We start from the raw sequence: 24,872 nt of genomic DNA, 5'->3' as shown, positions 1-24,872 counted from the left end.
ATTGTAAGCCAAACAGTTGCTCTGCTTCTTCCGATACGCTTAGAGCATTGAAGTATGCTTACGTCTACTGGACATTGATTAGATGATGTTAACGTTAAATATGACCCTCACACAAGCTTTTCAGATGCAGCTTTTGGTATGCATGTGTGTTGTTCAGAGAGAAGGCTGCAATAAAGTGTATTTAACAGGTAACAACTTCTGATGCACGTGTTGGTGACATTAAAAATTTATCGTGCACGCAGACAGGAGTATGCACCCAGACTGATAAACACAAAAACTTAAATAAACCTATGCTGTAAAAAATGGCGTTCACACTACATTCACGAGTATGCGGAAAGACAAATTACTTAAAAGACAAGCAAAAATATGTTCTCCCTTTTCAGAAACAGTCACCCCACCCCATTTTGTACCTCAATCAAGGTTTGCGCACTTGTGTACAGCTACTATGGAAATAGAGGGTGAAATAGAGGGTGAAATAGAGGGTGAAATAAGAGGGTGAAATAAGAGGGTGAAATAGGAGGGTGAAATAGGAGGGTGAAATAGGAGGGTGAAATAGAGGGTGAAGGAAGCGTGGACACATTCTGAACAATTCCTAGCCAGCCACAATTCGATATGTTGACTTAAGAAAAAATTTGTGGCACTGTCTTCGGAGAGGTGACCAGAATAAAATTCTGTGTGTGTCCACAATAGAAGAAAAAGAAACAAACATCCTTTACTCGCAGGTCATCACGTCTGATACTCATAGGTCTTCGTAATAATCCAAATCTAACCTACCATATCCTCCGCATATCAGAGGTTTCGATTCATCGTTCAAAGGCCTAGTGTCTACTGGTGGACAATTTGCCCTCCCCTGGAAAAAAAAAAATGCTGGACACACTCATGGTAAGGGATACCTGGCATAAAGCGCGGTACATTAACTTATATTTGACAAAGACATTTGGCATTTGATGAAGTATTTGTCTAGTCCATTGCAAATTTAACCCGTCTCACCATTTGGAGGCAATAAAAATGAAGTAACTGTTTTGACTGGCACTTTTAGCTAGTTTTTGGGTCCGGCTCATTTGATGCTTCCTCGTGAATATGAACTGAAACTGATGGCAAACGCTACGTAAAAATTTGCGTAGAGCGTTGTTGCTTGCAGCAAAATTATCTATGCTAGCATGTAAATAAAGTAAAATGTAAAAAATGTAAAACAGCCAGTCTCTCCATCCACTACATATTGTGGTGGACTACTTTTCTTGAGACACGGAACGAATATTCTATGCAGATGACTAGGCAACGGGAATCCCCTACACAGCAAAAATAAGGGTGCCTAAAGAGAAAATGATAAGGATTGCACATGTAGGTTTCCTTTGAAAACTTTCCTGAAGGATAATATCACAGTACAAATAATGGCATGCCAGCAACAAACGGTTGCAAAGTTGCCAACGAATGGAACCATGCCACATGATGCAATATTTATAACGATGACTAGAAAGCAATTTGTAATTTATGCGTAACACAACAGACAAAAATGACTAGTGAACAAGGTATTAAACAAAGGCACGTACAGTTCGACCTCAATGTAACAAAATATCCGAATTTTCCAATTTAGTTGCACGTAAATAGTGCATAATAGCGTTACAAATTGAACGCTTAAAGCCGTGCATTTAGTGTAACAGACCAGCACTGCAATACGGTGCATTTCAACACCAAATATGTTCCACGCGAATGTGTGTGTGTTTTGGCAGGGACAGATCACTTCTAGTAGAACACCAGGAAGCTCAGCTCAAAACGCTCAGCATAATGGCCATCACATGCTGCTAGGTAGGAAGCAGCTCATGCTTTCAGAGCAAATAAATGACTAGTTTATTTATTAATTCTGTTAGCACCGCAAAGCAACTGTGGCTTTGAGTGGCGTGGAGAGGACAGCAGAAAGGAGTGGGGGACAGGGGGGTTTGTATCCTGCATCCTGGGCAGACTTCAAGAGGAACCGTGCTGACATTCCTCTGGGAAGTCTGTTTGAAAACCTAGGGAAAACCTCAGACAGCACAGCCGGTGCAGGGATTTGAACCCACGTCACCCGCAGCGTGGAAAGAGATTATCCTAACCACTATGTCATGGGAGCTGGTGCTGCATCTAGTCCAGTCATGGGTACAGTCAGTGCACAAATAACCTAACCTAACCTAACCTAACCCAACCCAACCTAACCTAACCAGTTACAGCTGCAGTTACCATGTTATAGTAACTTAGTAAAAAGCAGAATCAATGCCACTCTAAAAACAAAATGTTGTAGTGCTTGTACTGTCCAGGCAGTTACACCATGTCTTAGATAAGAGGATTTCAAGTGGGACCCAACAGCATAGTGGGAATTAGAGTAAGGCATTCCTGGCTGTGGATGAAATGGCAAAATTCATGGAATTCCTGTTTTGGAAAAATTGGCAGGGTACTTGAAGCCTCGACACTATGGCACTCGCGCGTGAAAAACCTTGCAATACAGCGCGTTCGAAATGTGGTTGCCGAAAACTAACTAGCTAAAGTTATTTTCTTAATTACTACCAGAGACTGACCCAGTCAGCAAGAAACCTTGCGTCGCATTCAATAACTTGATAATTTTGCAAATATCTTGAGGAGAAGCTAGAGTGTCACTTTTCTATATATATCTTTGCTACATAGAGGCCAAACTGTACATGTAAAGGCATGGTGGGACAACCAGCCAACACTTCAGAACAACGTTCTCACCATGCCACAAACAGTCTTCGCTATTTTCGTCTAATAATTATCTTTTTCACGCTGTCATAATTTCACGCCTCGCTTTAAAATGCGACACAATCAGCAGCTCTCGTGTGGACCAACACCCGGAGAGCTCCAATTTCGTGCCCGTCGCTCGGGGGCTCCACCTCTACGAAGACCTCTTCCGAGCCTCGACACAATTTCCGTTTCCAGCACACCCTGTCGACGGGAGGTGAAGGGCGGCTTGAAGGCATGACGTCTGTGAAGTTCAATTTCGGAATAATGCATCTACGGTGCAGAGATGAAAGATCTTGGAGCACATTGCTACAGTCACTATATCTCAGGCCAAGGTGAACATGACTGCACGTCAGTCGGCCTCGTCCAGCTCGGAAAATAGGGAACGGACATCCAGGACACTGGCCAACTCCAGAACGGTACGCTGTAGCGCCGGATGATCGAGCACTTCGCTTTCGGGGATCGGAGGATGTGAGCGTGGAAGGTAGTTGGAGCCCTGCAAAAAGATTTGCGTGTAACTGAGACAAACACAGACAGCACAACCGACGCCATCTAGGTACAGAAGGCCTGCTTATCGCCTCCTCTCTCTCCTCCGCAACGTGGACGTGTATAGTCAGAATTCGTCCGCTATTGCGATTAGCCGTTCTGCGAATTCAAGAACTTGGAAATGATTGCAGCCAACTTGGAATCTGTAGACAGAAAGTGATACATGTTTTCCGGAATATCAGTCTAGAGAAAGATATGGGACCGCTCTGAGCTTTAATTTAAAGTTTCCCCATTCAGTACGCGGGGACGTTCCATCACTGCTCGCAGACGACGGTGGTTTGTCTCCGTGGCTAGGACCGCTGAAAGCTCGTTCTTGATTGGCTACCGCCTTTGAAAACACGATCCTGATTGGATGACTCTTAGTTGTTAGGTCATGTCGACGAGTAAGCAGGCTTTCTCTATCTAGGTGGTGTTGGCACAACGCACGTTAATCGTGGAATGTTCCAAGACATCTACAATCCCATGGTTTTTCTTTTGGTAAGAAGGATAGTGGCTGAAATGTGCTAGTGTACATGCTGAGAAGTGAGAGCTTTTAAGAGTACGGCATACTGTTATGTACCCTATCTCACTTTGCGTTCCTATTAATCGGATATTAAAGGAGCAGTGAAGGACCCCTCCACAAATTTTTCGTTTCTGGCTGCAGAGCATTGTGCAATGCGTTAAGTACAAAGCGCTAAGCAAAGTACTTTAAGGCGTTGGAGTTCACAGTCAAGTTAATTTGTACGATTTTGCATTTTACTATCTGGTAGTTACGCCTTGCTCTGTTAGCAAAACTTTAGCAATTATTTTTGGCAAGTGTCTTGAAGCTATAAAGCCGTGCTGGTTTCTCCTTGTATAACCCTGCTGTTACTCTTGAATATGAACTGAATCAGGTGGCATAATTTGTGTTTACAAGCACACAAGCAATTAGCTGTGCTGTGATTGCGCAAAATTGTTTCGTATCCTGATCAATTCAGGGTCGGTGACTCTCCTGTCTAGTTAGTGCACAGTGTTCTGGTGCTAATCTTTGCGCTGATGTGCAAGGAAATTTCAGACAAAACAAAAAAAGGCACAAGTCAATAGGAGCATCCCTTGCTCTTTTCTGAAATGTTGCATGTTTTGAAAGGATTTGAGGAAATAAAGAAAATAAAGCACTATGCAAACTTCGTTTCATTTTTAAAAATAAGATGTCATGCAGCAATGTAATCCATGTGGCCAATTAAAAACGGTAAAACGTAAAAATTCAAAACAAAAACATGCCTTTCAGACTGTTACTTTTACTTCATGTAACCCCTAAAAACTAATCACACATTGCAAAATCACTAGGGTCATGCATTAGGAGAACTGAAAAGACAAACTCAAGTCATCATGCTGCTGATTGCAGTGTCATAACGTGCAAGTGTCTTTGGATTACAAACTTTTAACTAAAGGAATGTTAACGTAGTAGGTCCTTGCCAACATTGCAAGCCTATCGAAAGTTAATTTTTGGTACGGTACGATTGCTGCCTGGAATCCTGCTTGGGTTTTTCAGTACTTGACAAAAATGCACTAAAAAAAGTACTACCATTAAAGTACTCTTATGTAGAGTACAAACCACACAATATGAAATGTACTTCAAGTATATCACTCGAGTCCTTGATTTCATAAGCACTCAAACATCGCCACACCAGCAATTGATAGCTGTTTCGGCCTTAATTGTGTCATCGTCAGCAGTGCACAGGCACTTTTTGGCACTTCAAGAATTCCCCCATCACCGGTTTCAAGCTATGCCAAATATCTCTTCCTTGCTCCTTTAAATATCTCAAATATTAAAGAGTTGCAGGTGAACATGCGTCCAAGGGCATGAACAATGCCCTTCAACTGTCAAAGCAAATGATTCCCAGAACCTACTCATGCACAAAGGGGAGAGAAGGACAGATGAAAGGCTTGACCAAAATGTGAGGGAAGAGGTGAAGAGGGAAAGAGGGTGAAGTTTGTAAGAGAGGGTGAAAGTACCGGTATGGACTGGTAGGGTGGTGTGCCCGTCGTCCCCTGGGATGTCCTCTGATACACATTCTCGGGCTCCCCCATTGAATACTTCATCTATGCAGGTCCAAGACATGGAAACAGGCAGGGAGGGAAAAATGTGCAAGGAGAAGAATATGTGCACCAGTGTAGTGGCCATGCCGGTTAGTGCAGACTATTTGCACTGTTGCTGACCAGTCATTCAGACTCAGGGGGAAAATTTCAGTTTTTTTTTTTTTTGCACAGACTCATCAGCGTCGCTAGCATGATGGTGGTCACGAATACGTGCTCTGCTCGGCTCGTAAGGCATGCCGATAAGTTAAGTGGTTACGCTCGTACTGTCATACGTGAGTGACCTCTTCGCGCCCCAGGTTTTGGAGAGTGCACCAGAAAAGGGTATCGTGCTCAGTCAAGTGACCTCTTTCCTCCTCTCCACGAAACAAAAGAAAGAGAACGCAGGACATGGGGCGGCAGGAGAGCAGAGTGAGTAGTAAAAAGAGAAAGGGAATAACAGCAGCACGGCGAGCGTGTCCAAGTGCCAGTTAACAGCTGCTCCAGGAGCACGAAACTTGGAGCACCCGAGAAGGAGAGAGAGCAGCTACTTAACGTGCCCAACGCCTTCATAACGAGGGTCACCCCTCTAACCATAGCACCACTAGGGTGCGCAGGCCGGAATGGCGTTCAAGTTATCTCTGATGCGAGCTGCACCTTAAGGCACGGTGCAAACCACAGTGTTGGGTATACGGCTAGGATGGACACCATATAGTCACGTTCAACTTAAGAAGTAAGAGATCCGGTCTGTCAGCTCTCAAAATAATACTTAAATAATAATAATATTAATAAATTATTACAGTATGGCTGGACGCAAAGAGGTCATACCCTCTCGCTGTGCCAGATAATGTAATCCATCATATTCACTTCGCTTCTGCGTGCTGGCTGTTAAGACTCGCCGTGTGACACTACGCAGCGGCAGAAAGTGCGCTCCCTTACTGATAGGGCGTAGTGGCGCCACAGTATTTCTCCTGGCGTGCTATTGCGTGTCCTTATCTCCAACTGCGTAAGTAGTTGGATTAAATTTCTTTTCCTTATTATGTTGAACACGACTACATAGTACTTGTTCTTTCAAACCCTACCCAAAAACCTGTTTTGGGTGGAAATTTCCACCCAATATTGCTAGACTGCTTTACAGTTTCCAAAATAAAACACAATTATAACAACCTTGTTTCTGAAAAAAACATAAAACAAAAATACACGGGTAACATACCCATTTTTTTTTTTTTTTTCCTTTTTGAGCTATGCATTTGGGCTTAAAGAGTGTTATATATTCAATTAAATAGGGTAAGCGGACTGAGAAAAAAAAAATGTAAGCATGATGAATCTGTGCATGTGAATGGAACTTCTGATATTTGATTGACATAATGCACCATTTAAGTCTGAAACAATGGTCAACGACTGTAGCACAGCAGAGTTTTGCTAGTGAGATCACAGTGAATGCACAGGAGAAACCTCCTGCCAAATTTTTGCTGTTCAAGTAGAGCAGGAAGCCCTTCCCCTTGACCTCTACTTAAAATGGGAGCTCTTTCATGCCTGTATCGTGTCAAACACGACACAGGCTAACACCTCTTTGCGTCAGTACTTGAAGCGTCAGTACTTGAAGCAGCAGGAATATCTTTTTCCTGATATTTTCATATCACTTTTGCTTTCATTTTGTCTCCCTAGAACGCATCAATATTCAGTAACAAAACTCAGCTGAACTGAAAACATGAGCACAGGTTACAGCACCAAATGGCTTAAATGTAGTTGAATAAGCCAGCCATACAAGCCAGTACCTGTACATGGCTGCCATCTCCGCTAACTTTAACAATGCAAATACTGCAAAATATATACTTGCAAGAAAGCCATCACTGTAGAAGTCAGTGTCTTCATGTGCCACACTTTGTGTAAACAGCAGGGTGTCAAACCGATCCCGAATCCGAACCGAAAACCGTACATACCAGAACCGAAATTTTCATGACACTGTTGAACCCGAACCGGAGCAGAACCGGAAGAAATATAATAGCGGTAACCGGTTCGTAACAAAACGGTTCAGACATAAAAGAAGTCAGCATAAGAGTTCAAGTGCCTCTCAATCCGCAAACAAGGACACACTGGTCTCCATAGCACAGATTTCATAAAATTTCACCTAGATGTTAAACGCAGTTGTCCTTGTGAGTGCCGCGGCCAGAGCCGCACGCACGCGCTGCGCCATCTACTCTTGAGGGAGGAGGCGAGGGAGGAGGCTTATTTTCGACAAGCTTCAGTACGGTTTCAGATTGATTCACGCTGCAAATGCTGTGTACCAGCAAGTACAGACATCTATGTAAAATGCTGTCCATCTTAAAAGGCTACGTTTAAGTGTATCTTGCTCTCACTGTGCATGTGAAAGAAGAGATTTTGGGAATAGAAAGTAGCAAGGCTACACCGCTTCATCAGCATGGATGCTATTTGTGTTCATGCATTTCTCCTTTCTCTCTCTAAAGGGTATACCTGAGCACTAAAAACGTCAATGCAGAACCGGTTTGCAAACCAGTTTGATTTTTGGCGTGGCCGAACCGGAACCGAACCTGTATTTTTTGCGATTTGACACCCTGGTTCACACACATTTTCTTTTGTATTTACTCACTTAAATTCCGTAAGTGTTTGAATTTGTACATTGTCGGGGACACAAAAATGTAACAAAGCATGTTTGCATACTTCAGAGAGCACTCAGTGCATGCAGTTATTGATAAGGCAGCATCTCACCTTGAACATTCGATGTAATTTCAGGACAATGTGACAGAAAACGAACCTAAGCATCAGCAACCGCAGGAAGTCATCCCCATAGAACTGCAAGTATGCAGGATCTAGAAGAAATAGCATCGACAAGTTTATTTAACCCCAGTGTGAATATAAGCAATGTTTTTGTGCAATGTAGGGAAGCCCCAAAGCTAAATGTGAACACAGTGACACCTCATAGAGTGGGTGACACATGGACTACAAAATTCAGGATGTGTTGGACTTCCAACGTGCTGCATTCGCAGACACATAGACAGAAGCATCCCTGCAAAATATCAGTATGGGCTGCCATTTTGCTGTACATACATTATGATTAGGGCCTGACTTTTTCGGGCTAAACCCGTATCCACCCGATATTTACCCCCCCCCCCCCCCCCCGAACGAAATCTGTAAAATTCGGGTTTAACCCGAATCTACCCGAAAACATCCGGGTCGTGTGGCACACTCATAAGCGTGCATTAAAATAAAGTTTGATAACATTGCTAAACATTAGTTCCACGTTAAGACAAATTTTTATTAAACAAAAAAAAAAAATACCCGAATACACCTGAATTCCTGACGACAGAATATGCCGTAAGGGGATTTAACCCGAATACACCCGAATTTTCAAAAATATCACCCGATGTTTAACCCCCGAATTTGGCCAAACATAAAACCCGAAAAAGTCAGGCCCTAATTATGATTAGGGTCTAAAGTTTTCGTGAAATATTTTTTTACATATTTTGGGGGTAAAAATCCGGCGGAAAACATAAGCGATTCAGTATTCGACATTTTTTTTTCCTTCATTAGATTTGATATTCAATTCGACTGCAAATATGCAGATTCGCACACCCCTAGAAAATAGTAAGAGTATGCGAAAAACCACTGCGGCCTCAGCGGTTATTGAATGCATTAGGTTTAATGGCACCCGCGGCGGGGACTCGGCTCGAGCACTTTTAAAGCGTAACTACGGCTTTCGCTGGTACGTTTTTAACAAGGTTTTGCTGCACCTACAATCCACAATGTTGTTCATGGTATACAGTCTTCTCTGGAGTCTCAAAGGTGACTAAAGCAGTGACAGCACTGTCGAGGGAGGTGTGTCGAGTCAGGAGAGCACGAAACGTTTCCGCACAGAACACTTGTGGTAGAGAAAGGGAGCATTCTCAAATTAACGATTACACTTTTTTGTGTCCAACGCCTCCTGGCGAAGCAGGACGATTCCTTGTGTCAAAAACCCCGAGAGAAAAATGGGCACTTGACAGCACACAGCTTAGAAAAGCAACGTACCTATGCTGCGAGAGCGAATGAGCACTCGACTGGCCTCTGCCATGAAACGGTTCAGGTGACAGTGAGCTTTCTCCCACAGAGAGACTGGCACATCAACCACATGACAGATGAAGCAGAGCGCGGTCAATGGACTGTGCAGGAACAACGTTAACAGGTTGCCTTTGTGTTGCTGATCTAGGGTACAAGATAAGAGAGTTGTCTTCTTACAAGGAGGCTTCTAGCTTTCTCTAAATGGTGCAGCACGGGGTCATGCTCTAGAAACACTTCACAACAGCGGGCTCACGGTGCATCCCATACTGTGCGAAGTGGGACTGCATGAACGGTCTCCCGAGTTTCAGCATTAAGCTCAGTAAAACACATTTTTACTCGCTCGATTTGAGTTACTGTCAGTTTAAGTAAAATCCTTAAAAATATCCCGGTAACAAAACTTGCCTAAGTGTCCCGATTTTACCCAGTTTTACAGCTCCTGAAGCAAAAACCAGACTTTAGGGTTTTAGTACAGCGTTAGTCATGGACGTAGCAGCTTAACATTATGTGCTACAATTATATATTTTCCCAATCGCAAGCACCAGCAAGTATTAGAGAAATCAAAGACAAAGACACACAGGTCATCAGCCGTGCAAATGTTAGAACGACACCCGATCAACAAGCACGATTACCGTGAAAGGCAGGAGGAAGGTCTTCGGGGGACATTAGCGCCACCAAGGGCTGCCCGAAGAAACGTGGAACATGCTGAAATGCGTGGCTGTTGTCGCTGTCCACAATGAGAAAAAGGGGCTTCCGCGTGTACGGGTACAGGTCACCCGGATAAAGGCTGCGTGGGGTTAGTGGAGAACAATTATGACGACAGGGTAGAGGAAAAAGAAAAGAAGTTGGACTTTGTTAGTACGTATAGCAGTGACATGAAGGGGAGAGAGAGAAGGGAGGGAGAGAGAGAGAAAATATGAGAGGTTCACTTGGAAAGCTAGCCGTTTATAGATAGAGCCTGAAGTTTTCGGGAAATATTTTTTTCTAAATTCGGGGGGTAAATAAACATGTGCACTAAATTCGTGCGAATTCTGGTGAAAAAACTTCCCATTACGCTAAAATCGGGGAGAAATCGGGCTCAGTTATTCAAACTAACTGTAGCGGTTTGGTACAAACGGTGATGTAACTGCATTTTTCTGCCAAACAAGTAAGTTGGTGCATTCCTACAGACATCCCAGTGAGGGCAATTTGCCAGATAAAAGTCTGGTTTCACCCTAAAGAGGCAACCCTCAATTCGGGGTGCAAATTCGGGGGAGAATCGGGTAAAACCCAAAAACTTCAGGCTCTATTTACAGAACATGTGCAGACCCACAAGGTGAATTTCTTGGCAGTCATTACGTGCCTTGATTATGCTATCAAAATACAAGATGGGGTCTGTCCCATTGTGGTCTTTGCAAACCGATAGCCGAAGTTTTGTTGCATTTTTTGCAGATGTTAGCACCCCGCAGAAGTAAAGCTAAATGACCCGTCTCACTCGAAAGTTGCCAATTTTTCTTTTATATCTGTCTTGCACTCACATCACACAGCACATCTGTGTCGCTACCCACAACAATGTGACACGTTGATATCACACCCTAGTCGTAAGCGTGCTGCGCCTATCTTTCCGTGGGGACGTGCCGTGATGCGTGCGGTAATGTGATGTGTTTTGTAGCCACAGCTAGCACAACGCCCAGTGTCTTAAGTCTTCAAGTTTAGGTGGCCCCATTCAAGTGATGCATTTTACCATAAATATCGAACAGATGAAATGGAATCATGGCATATGTGGCACGAAACATAACAATGTTTAACATATTCCCATGTCATCATCACTTTAGAACATACCAATGCATGTCTTTCAGCTGAATGCTCCTCTTGTTCGAATGTTCAGGTTCACGTTTGCTATTAGTTGCCACACCTCCGTAATCGTATCCCACTGAAAAATATTGAAAGCAAAGAAATGTGAAAGGCTAACAAGACGTCAGGAAGGAACTACAGATTAACACATTAGACGAGGACAGACGGCGCTGTTTGTCCTCTACTGTTTATCCTCTCTGTTGGGGTTCTCCTGCTCAGTCAATGATGGCATAACAATCCAAAGAGAGGTGCAGTTATCCCTCACTTCGCAAGTGGTGGCTCTGAGGGGCACTTTCAGAGACTTCTGAAGCAATTTTATGCAGGTTCAACAGTGCCAGAAGAAGTTGTTTCTTATGTGAACGGAAACACCATTTAGAAAAAATGAAATTAAAGAAGTAAAAGAGGTGAATCTTCCCTGACACACAAACATCATGTTTAGTCTTCAAACTATTTCAATGTACGTATCGGACGCATTTGCATAGATGAAAAAATGTATTACCAAGGCGCAAGATTAGGGGAGTTAGTCTACCATGGAAACAGAGCGCCGCACTGAGAATTTGTGGAATTAAGGCAGACGCTTTCTCAACGTCACTGTGGCGGAGTTCGCTCTCCTTACTTCTCCCCCGTGGCTCCGCGTCATCCGGTGCGGGAGCTCTTTCCGTCACCTTCCCCCATAATGTATTACCTTCCGTACCAAACGGTACGCAACACGTAATGTCATACCACAGTCAGAAAAAAAATAATGTGCTCGCAGAGCATTCCTCATGTCGCCATACAGAGAGAGAGAGAGGTACTGGTGAAGCGCGTCACCCAGAACGGTCCGGACCCCCCTAATGGCGCCACTGACAGACCGTGCTTGTGATGATCAAGCAATCATAATTTCATTTATTTATTTCAACATGCTACGGCCTCGGTGGGAATCCATAGCATGAGTGAATTAAACAAGACTGACTTGAAGATCATGTTTAGCACAGTCTCAGATTTAGTGATGTGACTTTCACAGTTCAGTTGAGTTTTGGATGAACTTCTTGCATGCTATTTTCTTTTCTGACTCTGGTATGGTGAGCGGTATTCTGCCTTCAATTCTTTTATCTGTGCCTTCGAGTCAGCATCTAGTCAGTTTGTAGATACGCGCGTTACAATCGGTGGCATATGCTAGTATTGTACGGCAGCCACATTTCGGTGACCCAGTTCTGGGTATGCCATTTATGCGAGCACGTCAAATATGCACGTAAATACTTGACATGAACTGAGCAATTCAGTTCAGACTCCACCACAAAGCTTCCATGATGACTTCCATACTGAGTTACGTCTGGACCTACCATCGTCTGGATGCTTCACGTTGGGGAAGCAGCCATCCGCAGACAGGTAGAGGAGCAGAACGCCATTTGGTGGAAGCTCCTTGAAACCGGAGGCGAGGAACACAAAGAGCTGGCTGAAGGTCGGTTTATATAGCAGGTATTTATGTGGATTCTCACGCTTTCCTGGCCTTCCACCAGTGCCGAGCTCCCCACTTCCATTTTCAGGCTGCACAAACAAGATAAACACTTTGCATTACGTGGTGTACGTAACACGTACGCAATACGTAATAGTAAAACGTGCTTACAATTATGAAACCAATCTACCGCTATGGTCGGCATCGGCCGACAATCTACCGGAGTAGTTTTCTCGTCAGAAAAGTGATTACCGTATTTTCTCGCACAACTCGCACAATTTTTCTCCCCAAAAAGGGTCCGAGAAGTCGGGGGTGCGCGAATTGCTCGGGAACGTTCATTATGCTATTGAAACGGCGCAAATTAAAAAAATTTAGTATGCCGGTTGTATAGGCTCTCAGCAGAGGCAATATTGACGTTATCACCGCGTCGCGCAGGCGCCAAAGAAGTACCCAAAGAAGTACCCAAAGAAGTACCCAAGTACCCAAACACTGCGCAACCACCGACGGTCGGAAGGCAAAGTGCCCGCCCACTACCGCTCATCTACCGGTGAAATGCATCGAGAAAGATGAAAGTCACTGAGAAGGTTAGCCAGCTGCAGGACTCGAACCCACATCTTCTGGATTACCGGTCCAGGGCTCTCCCAATTGAGCTAGGCTAACACGCCTTCCCAGCGACTTCCAGGATGCGTCATCTGAAGGGACAAACCAGTCACTCTCTCTCACTCATCCTCCTTTCACTCTTACATTTTTGCACACGCATACACACATTCATACGACGGGGATCGACGCAAGCGGCAAATGTTGAACATGAGAGAACTGATGTTCTGAGGCTGGAGCAACATAGAAGGGATAATCACAAACACAAGCTTGGGGCCTTGTTTGTGATTGTCCCTTCTATGTTGTTCCAGCCTCAGAACATCAGTTCTCTCGTGCACCGAGATGTTGCAACGCTGCTGGAAGACGAAGGTAGTCGCACTTGACAACGGATAAAGCACTCTATGTTCACCAACTTTGTCAGGTTGTGCTGTATGGTTTGCCATAGCGTGTTTGTCCAGCGTTTCTTTCCGCGTTTTGTAGTTCGAATGACAATATCTTCCATCGTGGTGATGGACCATCGCCCGAAAGTGTGCGCAAATCAAACAAAAGCCCCGCAATAACTTTGGCAGCACTGACGGCGTTGCGAAAAGCATTCGCCGCGGTCGCTGAGACGCGTGTGCCAAATATCCGTGCGCGAAAACTCTTGTGCGTTTGTGTGCAAAAACTGTTTCTTGTCATTTTTCGGGCTAAACTAAATGTAACGGGCACAAATTATGCAAGTAAATATGGTAGATATCAATCAATATATGAATTGATAGGTTTATCAATTGCATCTTCCATGTTCTTAGGGACACTTTTGTTGTGTTCGTCTGCTTGTATGTTCCATGAGCATGCGCAAATATTCGAATTTTTTTAAGATACTGAAGCACATAATTCCATAATTTATTCTTCTGGGTTGCATACAAACTCTATAATCAGTGTTCCTTCCAATACTGAATATACACTGTATTTATTTTTATCCTTCACAGAATTTTTATTAAAAAGCTATGAGAACAGCACAGAAGTCGTTTTTGTAATTGAGTTATACGGCAAGTCGGACATCCTCTGGAAGAGAGTATGTACCTACAAGATTACCTAAAATGCATTAATTAGCTCTTTAATTCGGGATTTTTGGGCAAAAGTGAGACAGCAGACACGGAGGACAATCCTTGTTGAAAGCCATTCCATTTTGTAAAAATCCAAGAAAAGAGCGCGTGCCGAGAAATGCCCATCGCTGAATTTTGGTATGAAAACGGCAAGAAAACAAAAAAGCGTGCCTCGAGGAACTCATCTACATCGACAGGGGCTTATCTGGGCTGGAAAGCGGTTTATCTCGGCACCTACGCAGATTGGCACCTACACCAACTGATTGATTAGATTGACACCTACACCAATCATCTCCATCGTTTCAAATCACGTGACCGACCTTCACCCTTTCAGTTGAAATGGGTGCCGAGTGAAATTAGTCATCTTGTAGCTGCACACTTTCTTCCAGAGGATGTCCATCTGGCTATCTAACTCGACTGCAAAAACGACATCTGCGCTATTCTGATAGCTGTTTCATAAAAGTTCTGTAAAGGATAAAAATAAACACCCTGTACAAGATGGCTTCAGAGGGAGCAAAGAACAAAGTGAACGCAGCTCCATATTATGAATATATTGTGTATGCACAAGTTTACATCCGTACATGGGATGCATATGTATCCGGAGAGGTTATACTCTACAGCTATTTGCTTGTATTTGTTTTATAGCTATTGGCTTCATTATTCCTTCGCGACTTGTGCTCCAGCCTCTAAACAGTTTCTTTTTGCCGTGTTCTTTCCATTCAATTCAGCTGTTGTCTTCCTTACTTTCTTTTTTATCGTACTACTGGATCTCTAGACAGTGCTCCTAGAGGAGGGGTTCACGGTCATTCTATCCCGAAGAGCTAGAGGTTGGCCCAGAGTGTGAGGGGCCCTCACTTACAAATGGCACGCGCCCTGGTGCAGGAGAGGCATCGTATAGTTGTGTGGTGTCTTCCTGGGGCTCTCTCTCCAATGTCTGCAGCATTCGGAACATGTCCAGGGTCAGCTCGCTGAACTTCACCTGAGGAACGTCCAGCAGCTGCGTCACAACCAGCAGGAGAAAAGCAACGTGTTACCCCTTCGACGATAGAAACTCGTTCTAGCCTACTCAATAGCTGCTGCTTTCATGGTAAAACTCTCACATTTACGGTATATTTTCTCATAATAACGACTCGTGCATCGTACACAACTAGTTGTGATGGGCATCGGATACCCAGCAGATACCAGCAGATACCAGCAGATACTAGCAGATACTAGCAGATACTAGCAGATACTAGCAGATACCCAGAAATGTAGAAACTTTTTGTTGACGGGAAACTAGTTAAGAGTACTTGCTCAAATTACTATTACCGGTCAATTGCTGAGCCCCTGCTTTTCCAGAAAGATCGTCAAATACAGTGCAACTTTCCCAAGCTAAGAATGAGCCAGAGTGCCCACCCAGGAGAACCACAATATACACGTATGACTGTGGAAAGCACTTTTAGAGACCAACCAATGGTGTTGCAAATATTGCGCGATTAACAGGTAATTATCGAGGTTAAGTGGCCAAACTATTAATTCCTTCTCTTTCGACAAAGGTTTCTGCTCCATAAAATATAAAATTCACGTAAAATATAAAAATTTGCATGAAGTACTTTGTCGTTTACGATTTGCTGGCTCCCTTATATCGATGAGGGATCTCCCACCTCATTAATTTGATCATTGACCACTTATTCAACAATTAACTTTACTATAAGTTAAGTAGATCACAATATGATCATTTGTTAGTTAATTATTCCTCACATTTGGTGCTCGAAACAAAGTTACCAGTTCTCACAGTAGGGCTGCCCACCTTGTACAACTCCAACCAGTAAATCCACTCCTAGTGCGATCATTTCTGCAGTCCTTCATGCACATCGTGTAATGTAGACCATAAGGTAGCATCATCTGAAGCCCTTCACTAAAGTTTGAACATTATCTCCTCTGCGTCAAAGGCGTTCTACTTTCCAACTTGAGTTCAAACTTCTCATAAAAGCATGCACGGATGCCTGACAGTCGCTAAGAGAGCAAACACAAATTTCAGGCTCGCCACAAATTTATGGGAAACGTACCACAAAAGCAGCAGGTAAGGAATCTATGCCAAAGGCAAGGTAGCTTGCTAAGGAATATTCCATCTACTGACACATACCCTTGGTATGTGTACTTCGAGGCAATCAAAAGATATGCCGTGTGACCAATCCAGATAAATCATGGGGGTAACACACGTTGCACACACAAGTAGCACATGCACTAGATGTAACAATACATATCAACTGCGGTACACTGCAGATCTCAAAGTTTCACCTCCAATTTCTGCACTGAACTTTTTCCCTCAATTTCATACAAATGCAAATGTTGGAGCCATTTAGGAAGCAAAAGAGAACAATGTCCACGGTCAAGGCAACGTTTCTCATGCCAGCGGACTGTGGCACAGATATGATTTTATTACCTATTATTCGTGAATTCTGCCTGCAAGGCAAACCAAGAAGACTAATTTACATTTACCAATTACATCTCGAATACACTGCTCGCGCGTTCCATAAACTTTTGTCCAGCACTGTACTTCCCACCAGTCACAGACCCCACCCCCATCCCCAACTGTGCCTCGACACCCTCAAGCACAGGTAACAATTGTTTGCAATCTGAATGCCACTGAAAAAAAGATGCTTTCCCATCTCACAGTCCCATTTCCAAAGAGGACAAAAACTTGACTGAATTTGAGTGCACTGCAGATCATTCTGCAGATATACACCTGTAATAATGCTGAACTGTTTCCAACAAACATTAGCCTAATCGAGTCAACAGCTTAAATGATTGTGCTTACAACCTGTACTCATTCAGCTCGCTGCTTGCACTGTGAAAAATATTACAGGAACACTTGGAACGGTGACTGACACCGGGCTAAATTATACATGTAATTCAGTTGTACAATTAAAAGGAAAATAAATAATAATGGAAATACTGTGCGGCACAATGCAATTCATTAACTGACCTTAGTTGCATCAAACCTGAAAAGCAGTCTTAGTGAGACTGTTCATTCTGATTGCACTAGGATGATAGAACCATATCCAGTGTTCCCAGGCTTCCAAAATCAGTAGATAGCGCAACGCTCAGAAGAGCATGAGCATGCGGAGAGTTCTACGCAAGGAAAGCTGCTACATGGCAAATAAAGATTTGCACAGACAACCATTAACTGCAAAGCAAGCTTCAACATACGATGCAACTACTTAAGTCCACAGCATCGCAGCAGTAGCCTACAAGGCAAAAAAATTGAAAAAAATACATTGGATTTTCACCTGGTCACAACAGTTCCCAACAATAAGTATCTCTTGAAGACTGAGGTGGGTTGCAGGCACCTTCTCCATTGGGGGTACGTTCAGAGGGCTCAGCCTGTGCGACAGCACGATTGAAGAAGAATCCAGGTCTACCACGTTCACCAGGTTATCGGCCTAATAGGAAAACAAGCAAATGTAGGGACATGACAAACTCTGGTTCCTCAAGCAAGGGTTTCCCAAGCAAACCAGGGAGAACAAGCAGTGTCTACGAAACCACTCTACGTTCCGCATGAACTCTCTGCACAACTGGGGGTCTATTGACACAATGCAACCAGTGGCACGACATGTTGGCCCAATATTGGGCCGACATTGCCAATATTGGTCCAATATTGTGCCAAGATGATGCGCTGCTATACGTCTAGCATTTCATCCATGTTAAAGAAGGTTGAATCTGGGCAAGCTTTGTTACTAAAGGAGAAACAGATGAAGGTTGATGGCAGACTTGATAACATGCAAGAGCAGGCAAAAGTAGATGTTAAAGATGATAATGTGAGTAGTAAGATTGTGGCCCTGGAGAAGGATATTTCGTTTGTCTGATGATGCTGATGCTGATTGGATGTCTTTGGAGCCCCCCTAATACCCCCACTAATAACACAGGAGCCAAGTGATGCCTGAAGGTTGCAAGAATCGCTCCCCCGGCAATTCGTCTGCAACTGTGGCATCCGGGCAAGGATGCGACAGCTGCTAGAGTTATCCTGATCTGTTTGTTTAGCATTTCTCGGGCCAGGATTCTCTTCAACATCCCCAAGAAAGCAACAACAGTTGAGAAAGGTACTCAAGGACAGGGCATATACCATCAGCCAGCATTACAATAATACTGAAGGCATGACGAGGGCATGTCACTGCTAATAGGGGACATGCACTTCCACATGTGGCGCTTCGAAGAGTGTGGTGACAGCACCAAAGTGGAAGAATGTTAACTCTCCTCGCTCCCTGCATCGCCTTTTCATCACCGCTGGCTTCACTGGCATTCAGAAAAAATAGATAAGGGCATCAGAGGGGGCGTGCCCTTTGGTGGACCATCATGTCCAGGAAAGGTAGTATGTCATTCTGTTCCAACTTCACAAACAAACTGAATTGAAGGTTCGATACTGTCAATGTGGTGTGGAAGTCGCCAACGTGATGACAGTTGATGATTATAAAAGTGTTGTCCACGTATCGGCGATAACACTTTATAGCACAGGGCGAACATTGCTACACAATTTCTTCGGCATACTCCATGGTGAGGTCGGGTGAGGTTGGCATTAGTTTCAGGTATGGGACTCCCCACGGGACAACCTTCAACTCTATCTCGTCCTGGAATGTGAGATGGCACTGCTTGAGGCAACATCGTAGAAGAATAACGACCGATGGATAACGATGCGCAAGAAGAGAGAGGTACCATTAGGGCCCCGGGCTTTCAGCGAAATTTCGCAGAATTTGGGATTCGCCGCGGAATCCTTAGTCTGGCACGGAATTTCATGGAATCGCTTATTTTTAGGATTGTGCGGATACTCGAGTTCTTGAATTCGAATCGTGTTCCTTCACTCGAAGTATTCAATTCACGAATAGAGTACCCAATATTCTACAATTCGCCAAAAATTAACACCTCCCGAAAGCGGGCTTCACCTGACGCTTCCCTGCATGGGGTGAAGCCTGCTTTACGAAATTGCCCATGCTGCAGAACCAACACAGACTGATTGTAGTTTAGCTTAAAATAATGTTAGTCCAACTTTGCTGTGCATACTTCACCTGAGGAAGGGGTGGTGTCCCTCTCATGTGCAGCAGAGCAGTGACACAGGGGGATTTTGATTTGATGTTTTGGAGGTTGCCTTTAAAAAGTTCTCTTAAATAATGCCCACAGCACAGGAACAAAAAAAAAGGGTGTCCTACAGATGTAACATCTCCAGGGCATGTATTGTAAACTCCTTCCTATAAAGTTGCTATAAACTCTGTAGATGCTGAAAGATGTTTCAGCAGGTATAAAATTATTGCAGGCGACAGACCGCATCAGAGGAGAACAACAAGATATATCATGTATGTAATGCTGAGCCACAACAGTGCTTTGAATCTGTAATTTTATGAAATATTTCTTGTTCCCACATTATCCAAGAAAACGAAGTGTTTCCTGTTCCAAGCGGTCCTTGACTCCTTGCCGTGGAAAATCGCAGAAGTTACAAGTCTGTGCCGCAGAATTTTGAACATGCCGCAGCAGAAAACCAGGGCACTTAGGGCATCGTTCTGTAGTCATGCTTCAGCGACTTGAACAGGGACACCACATCAAAGGATACCATCCAGCCTCCTTTATCAAGCGTCTGGTTCTGGACAAGGGCTTGGCCTGGGGACGAGGCTTTTAAACCTGATACCAGAACTCCGTCGTGACTGTGGCCTCTCATACATTGGCAAGACCGGTTGAAAGTGAAGCACCCGACACAAAGAAGACAGACAAGATGTGGGAAGGGCCACAAATGAGACTAAATCCAAGACAACTTGTCGAGCACCTGTCACAGCTTTGACTTCGACAACGTGGTGACCCTTGGACGAGAGAGAACACAGGTAGGGCCCACGAAAATTCTTAGAATCGCAGCTGTCACCAACGCGAACCGTGGCCCACTTCCCAGATTTTACTCCGACTTTCTTAAGTAGCCTGTCTGGCCCTTTCCCCCATTCTGCCCTGTGGTTGCACTGATGATGTCGGTCACAGGAGAGACGAAACGTTTGCAGTCGTCGACCGATTTTTCGGACATGCTCGATTATCCGGACTTGTTCACGGAACGGCCGTGGGTCCCATAGAATTGATGTATAAGAACGTCCAAAATTTGGAACGCCGTGTAGCCCCGTGGCTCAATATTTCGGACTCTGTTTGCCCGACCAGTGAATTTCTCTCTTGGGGTGACGGAAAATATTGGTATCGTCCGAAATTTGTATCAAAAGAAATCAACCAACTAAAATATTGAGGCAACAAAATAGGCAGTGATGATCATTCATTCTCCATTCCTCCGAGTAGAAGGGGTATGTCGTAACGCTTTTGCGTCATCGTTTTTGGCCAACGGCCCAGCATGTGCTGTCCACCCGCGAGTCGCGCGACAGCGCTGTAAAGCGAGCTTCACCTAAAGCACACATGCGTTAGGTGAAGCGGACTTGCGGACGGTGTTGCCTCTGACAGTGTACGTTGACGAAATGTCGCCTTGGTAAATAGAAGCTGATGTTATCAGGCAGAGCTGGAAGTGCGTTAGGAAAGCATCCAACCTACTAGGGCTTAGTAAAGGTTATTTTGCAGCGAAATTCGTTTTTTCGGACCGCCCGACTATTCTGACTTTTGCGCGATCCCCGCAGAGTCCGAAAAATCGGACGGCCACTTTGTTATTAAATGTTGTTTTCTTGTTGTGTCAAGCCAGTGTAGGAGCTATACTTTTTAACACGTGAGGTGCTTCTGTACAAAGTGATGGCGTCCTCAAGCACTGTATCTCGTAGTCCCGATCAAGATGAGCGCTTTCAAAACTTACGTCAATGAACGACTTGATCTCCCCGAGCACGAGCGACCACTCTAGCTGATCCTCAGGCTCATAAGTTGCAGTATAGTCATCTATCTGTTTGGCAAGTTCCTGGGGGAAAAAAAAAAAGCTTTTATTAGGTCTCTATCGAACAAAATATGAGTACAGACTACAATTAAAAAAAGAAACGAAAGGAAAGAGAGCGATGTTTACCCGAACAAGGTCTCTCACAAGCTTCATCTTTTTGAGCAGGAGGCAGACGACGATAAACCTGGCATAGTAGCGTAACTTTTTCACCATGAGGTCCGAACGATGCGAGTAGGGCAGGCTTTCCTCTTTGCTTGCTTTGGAATAGTAGCCCCGCGCTCGGATTGCGGCGTAAAATGAAAATGCTTCGTTCAGGTAGTTTGTTTCACTGGTACGAAGGCTGCGTAAGCCACGTTAATTAGTCGCAAAGTCACGTCAATGAGTTCCAAGCGACGGTGCGCGAGACACCACCTTAAAGGGGCACTAAAATGCAAAAAACAAGTTCGCTCCAAATTACGTTACACGCTACGCTAACGTCGTACACGCGTTATCATAATTCAAAAGTTTTCTTTTACAGTTTTCTTCTAAACTGTAGCGTCGTGTGAACCAATTTGGCTCGCATTATACGCTAACTGAAACACGGACTTTCATTTGAGAGCATGTTGTTTTCGCATTTTAGTGCCCCCTTAAATATGATGAAATTTAACACTCACTAGTAATGGTAATAGAGTTGACCTATCTTGGAGGCTATCTCTCCTATTTGCCATCTTTTTAATCCATACTTTACATCTAAGACTTGCCTGAAACCAAACGTGTTCACAGTGAAGACAAGTGTAATGTGAGGAAGTCGAGCAACACGGCTCACCTATGTTGTTGCTGGAATTTCCACAGCTTGGTGTATACATCAAATGTCCTACCGAAATATGCTTGCCATTGCTTATGCCCATATTGCGGCAGATCTCTGAAATTGTAAGCACGTCAATTGCACAGTGAACAACTCAGCGGGCGTCGAAACACTCTTTGGCCTAGCCATCGATAGCGCGAAAACTAAGTACATCATACTTAGTTTGTATGCAAGGTAAATGGTCGGTCACTTTTTTGGTGCCTCATAGCGCATGAGGCGTGTGAACAACTGTTTGGAAGCGTTCATTCAGGGTCCTGCTTCTTTGAATCCACAGACAACCCCGTACCGTGTGGCCGTATTTACCGCGATAGGATCATGCAAATCATAGAACCCCTTGCACGCGAAAGTTTGGTAAGTGCCTACCTGAGGCCATTGAAGAGCTGTTTGGATTTCTCCAACAAGTGGCAAAATTCATTTACTATTTTTCGTTCCTGTTCCTCGATCTCACTCATAATGGCCATCCTTCGAGGAGCATGCTGTCCCAAATCTTCCGGTCCACCAGAAGCAGGTCTTTTTACCGGGTCAAGACGGTCGTAGTGCAATACGCTTCCTCTCCGCATGAAATGGACCCACCCCTACTCGGCCCCGTATTTCGTCCCCACTGCCTCGCGCGTGTGTCTTCGCGACTGCTACACTAGGGCCTATAGCCTCCAGATACTGCGCTACCGCATATGTCAAAGGTGTATCTAAGTAACCGGCTACTTCTCTGGTGCCGGAAACCAATGCATGCTAAGCGGTAACAGAAAATAGGCTGTATCCCCTAGGCCTAAAGTTACCGCGCACCCACCGATCAGCAGCGAGGCAGAGAGGGCTGTGGAATGGAAATCGGTGATGGTAGCATCCGCCGGAAGCTGCCGTTTACGCAATGGTCCAGGGAAAATGGCGGGCGCCCAAACCACGTGATCTCGAGAAGCCACTCACAGCGTCCCCGAGCTGCTGCGCGGGAAAAAAGCTCGGGCCCAGTGCGCATGCGCAGACCGACCTCCTTTCCCAACCTCCTTCCCCTTCTCTCCTCGGGTTTTTTGTCTCTCCTCTCGTCCCCCCTACCCCCCCAGACTCGTCCGTTTGTCTTCGGCGCTTGTTGTCTTGCTGTAGAGCAACGATCATGCTGTCCCGAAGCAGACAATCAAAAAGCAATGGTGTATGACAAATCAACTTTATTTGTCCTCGGGAACTGCCTCGAAAAAGCTACAGTACATATCTTTTTACGTCTTGTAACAGGCTTCACTGGAGCTTTTGGTACTTCGACATCCAAGGGCCGTTCAAAAGCCAATGCTGAGCTATGTGCGTCGTTGTTGCCGATGGTTGCGGGAGAACTAAAACAAAACAAAAAATACATTGATGATCAGTAACTCTCCACGAAAATCACTGCTATGATAGGCAATCTATCTTGATTTCGTATTTGAACACCAAGGCATTTGTCACGAATGTTTGTAGATCACAGTGAATGAACGGCTGAGACGCGCATGAGGGGCAACTAGCATAACCACACATATTTTGATTAACGGCATATCAGAAACGTACAAGTTACGGCAATGCACTGCACAATGAAACGCCGCTAACGTACCGAGTGACTCGTAAATGCTGTACGTAATACACTTAACGTGATAAACCTGCATTACTCCCTTCAGTCACAAAAAAGTAATCAAACTTGTCTTACCGTTCACCTGCAGTACGTCGGAAAGAGTGCAGACTTCCTCTCTGACGATTTCTGCGTCCTTTGGAGGTGCAGGCGGATTCCATGTCATGTTCGTCTTCCCGCTGTTGTGATGATGGGGTGGATGTGCCATTCCGTTCTCACATTAGCAGTTCGCCACAATCTAAATCTAAAGCATTCAAAGCCCTCAAACTACCCCGTAGCGTCTGCGTGCACAACGGTTGCAGTCCAAGAGAACACGCATGGCCGGACAGACGCGATGTCTCCTCTGTCGTTCTTCTTTCTCCTCCGTTCGACTGCTTCCGTTGAGCGGTTCGCGCGTTCGGATGCTCGCTCCTCACTCAAATGACTCTCGCCCAATCAGCGCGAAGGAAACTGACGCCAGTTTTTTAGACCAATGAGCATCCAAATATTTATACATATAATGCGCAGCCAATGAGAGGTCTTCCGAGCTGGCACGCCGGTGGCGACAATATTTTCGAGGCGGTGCGTTTCGCTTTAGAGCCGGCGGCTGATGGTAGTCAGTGGTGGTGGGCAGTGGTATGATGCGCTCTCCGCGTGACAATCGTGGCGTCGACATCCAACGGCGGCGCTGCAATCGGCGACTGTCAATTTATGCTCGCCGCCGGGGTCGCGATAAACCCGATAAACGCCTGGGTAGCGATAATGCGGTTACATTTTGGGACCTACCGAGCGGATAATTCGAGTTTTTGCCTGCACGGAAAGCATATTACACTTGTACTTTGCTGGGAAAAGGCGCAAGCTGCGGAGCGTCCTAGAATCTTTTTCCTTACTTCCTTTTTTCGTAAAAATATATGCATGGACGAAGATGAAGTACTGAGTGGGAAAAATAAGAAGAACTCGTGTTCGTAGGATTTTGCCCACAACGTTCTCCTGATAGAGGAATACGACTCCCAGCAAACTATATAAATTCTAGGAACATACCTCTACCCGAGAAACGTCATCATGTCGGGTAGACAGACTGAAACCGAAACTAATCGGAAGGGCTGGGTTACACGAATGGGCGCTTGTTCGAACACTATGGCGTCATTTATTTACAAACAGGGAGAGGTATCTAGGAAGTACATCCATCCGACTGCCAGATTCCTACTGTTTTCGCATTCCAGAACCAGAGAGTCAAACCAAACCGGAACCCGAACCGAAAACCGGAAAGAACTGCTATTTTT

At 44.7% G+C, this 24,872-nt stretch overlaps 1 protein-coding gene and 1 long non-coding RNA gene across 5 annotated transcripts; both read right to left on the bottom strand.

Moving 5' to 3' along the window:
• Positions 1-1,442: 1,442 nt before the first annotated feature.
• Positions 1,443-22,877, bottom strand: LOC135368227 (protein SCAI-like). Of its 4 annotated transcripts, none has more exons than XM_064601376.1 (14): positions 22,392-22,877; positions 21,990-22,085; positions 21,838-21,924; positions 21,311-21,524; positions 21,110-21,208; positions 17,586-17,738; positions 15,173-15,310; positions 12,519-12,723; positions 11,185-11,275; positions 9,996-10,150; positions 9,337-9,510; positions 8,038-8,138; positions 5,248-5,334; positions 1,443-3,223 (listed from the first exon to the last, which is right to left on the bottom strand). In XM_064601376.1, the coding sequence occupies exons 1-14, from the start codon at positions 22,586-22,588 to the stop codon at positions 3,080-3,082; spliced, it is 1,941 nt and encodes a 646-aa protein (XP_064457446.1). In that variant the 5' UTR covers positions 22,589-22,877; the 3' UTR covers positions 1,443-3,079. The 4 variants fall into 4 exon arrangements, with proteins under 4 accessions (XP_064457446.1, XP_064457447.1, XP_064457448.1 ...); XM_064601377.1 differs by having other exon boundaries at positions 15,173-15,292; XM_064601378.1 differs by lacking the exon at positions 5,248-5,334.
• Positions 22,878-23,165: 288 nt separating this feature from the next.
• Positions 23,166-24,176, bottom strand: LOC135368230 (uncharacterized). The gene is made up of 2 exons (XR_010414723.1): positions 23,689-24,176; positions 23,166-23,344 (listed from the first exon to the last, which is right to left on the bottom strand). It is a non-coding gene; the product is annotated as an uncharacterized LOC135368230 (long non-coding RNA).
• Positions 24,177-24,872: the final 696 nt, after the last annotated feature.

The sequence above is a fragment of the Ornithodoros turicata genome, chromosome 9 (assembly GCF_037126465.1).
Source record: "Ornithodoros turicata isolate Travis chromosome 9, ASM3712646v1, whole genome shotgun sequence".
NCBI classification, from domain to species: Eukaryota; Metazoa; Arthropoda; class Arachnida; order Ixodida; family Argasidae; genus Ornithodoros; species Ornithodoros turicata.
Note: the sequence above shows the minus strand (reverse complement) of the source record. Positions and strands in the feature narration are given on the sequence as shown.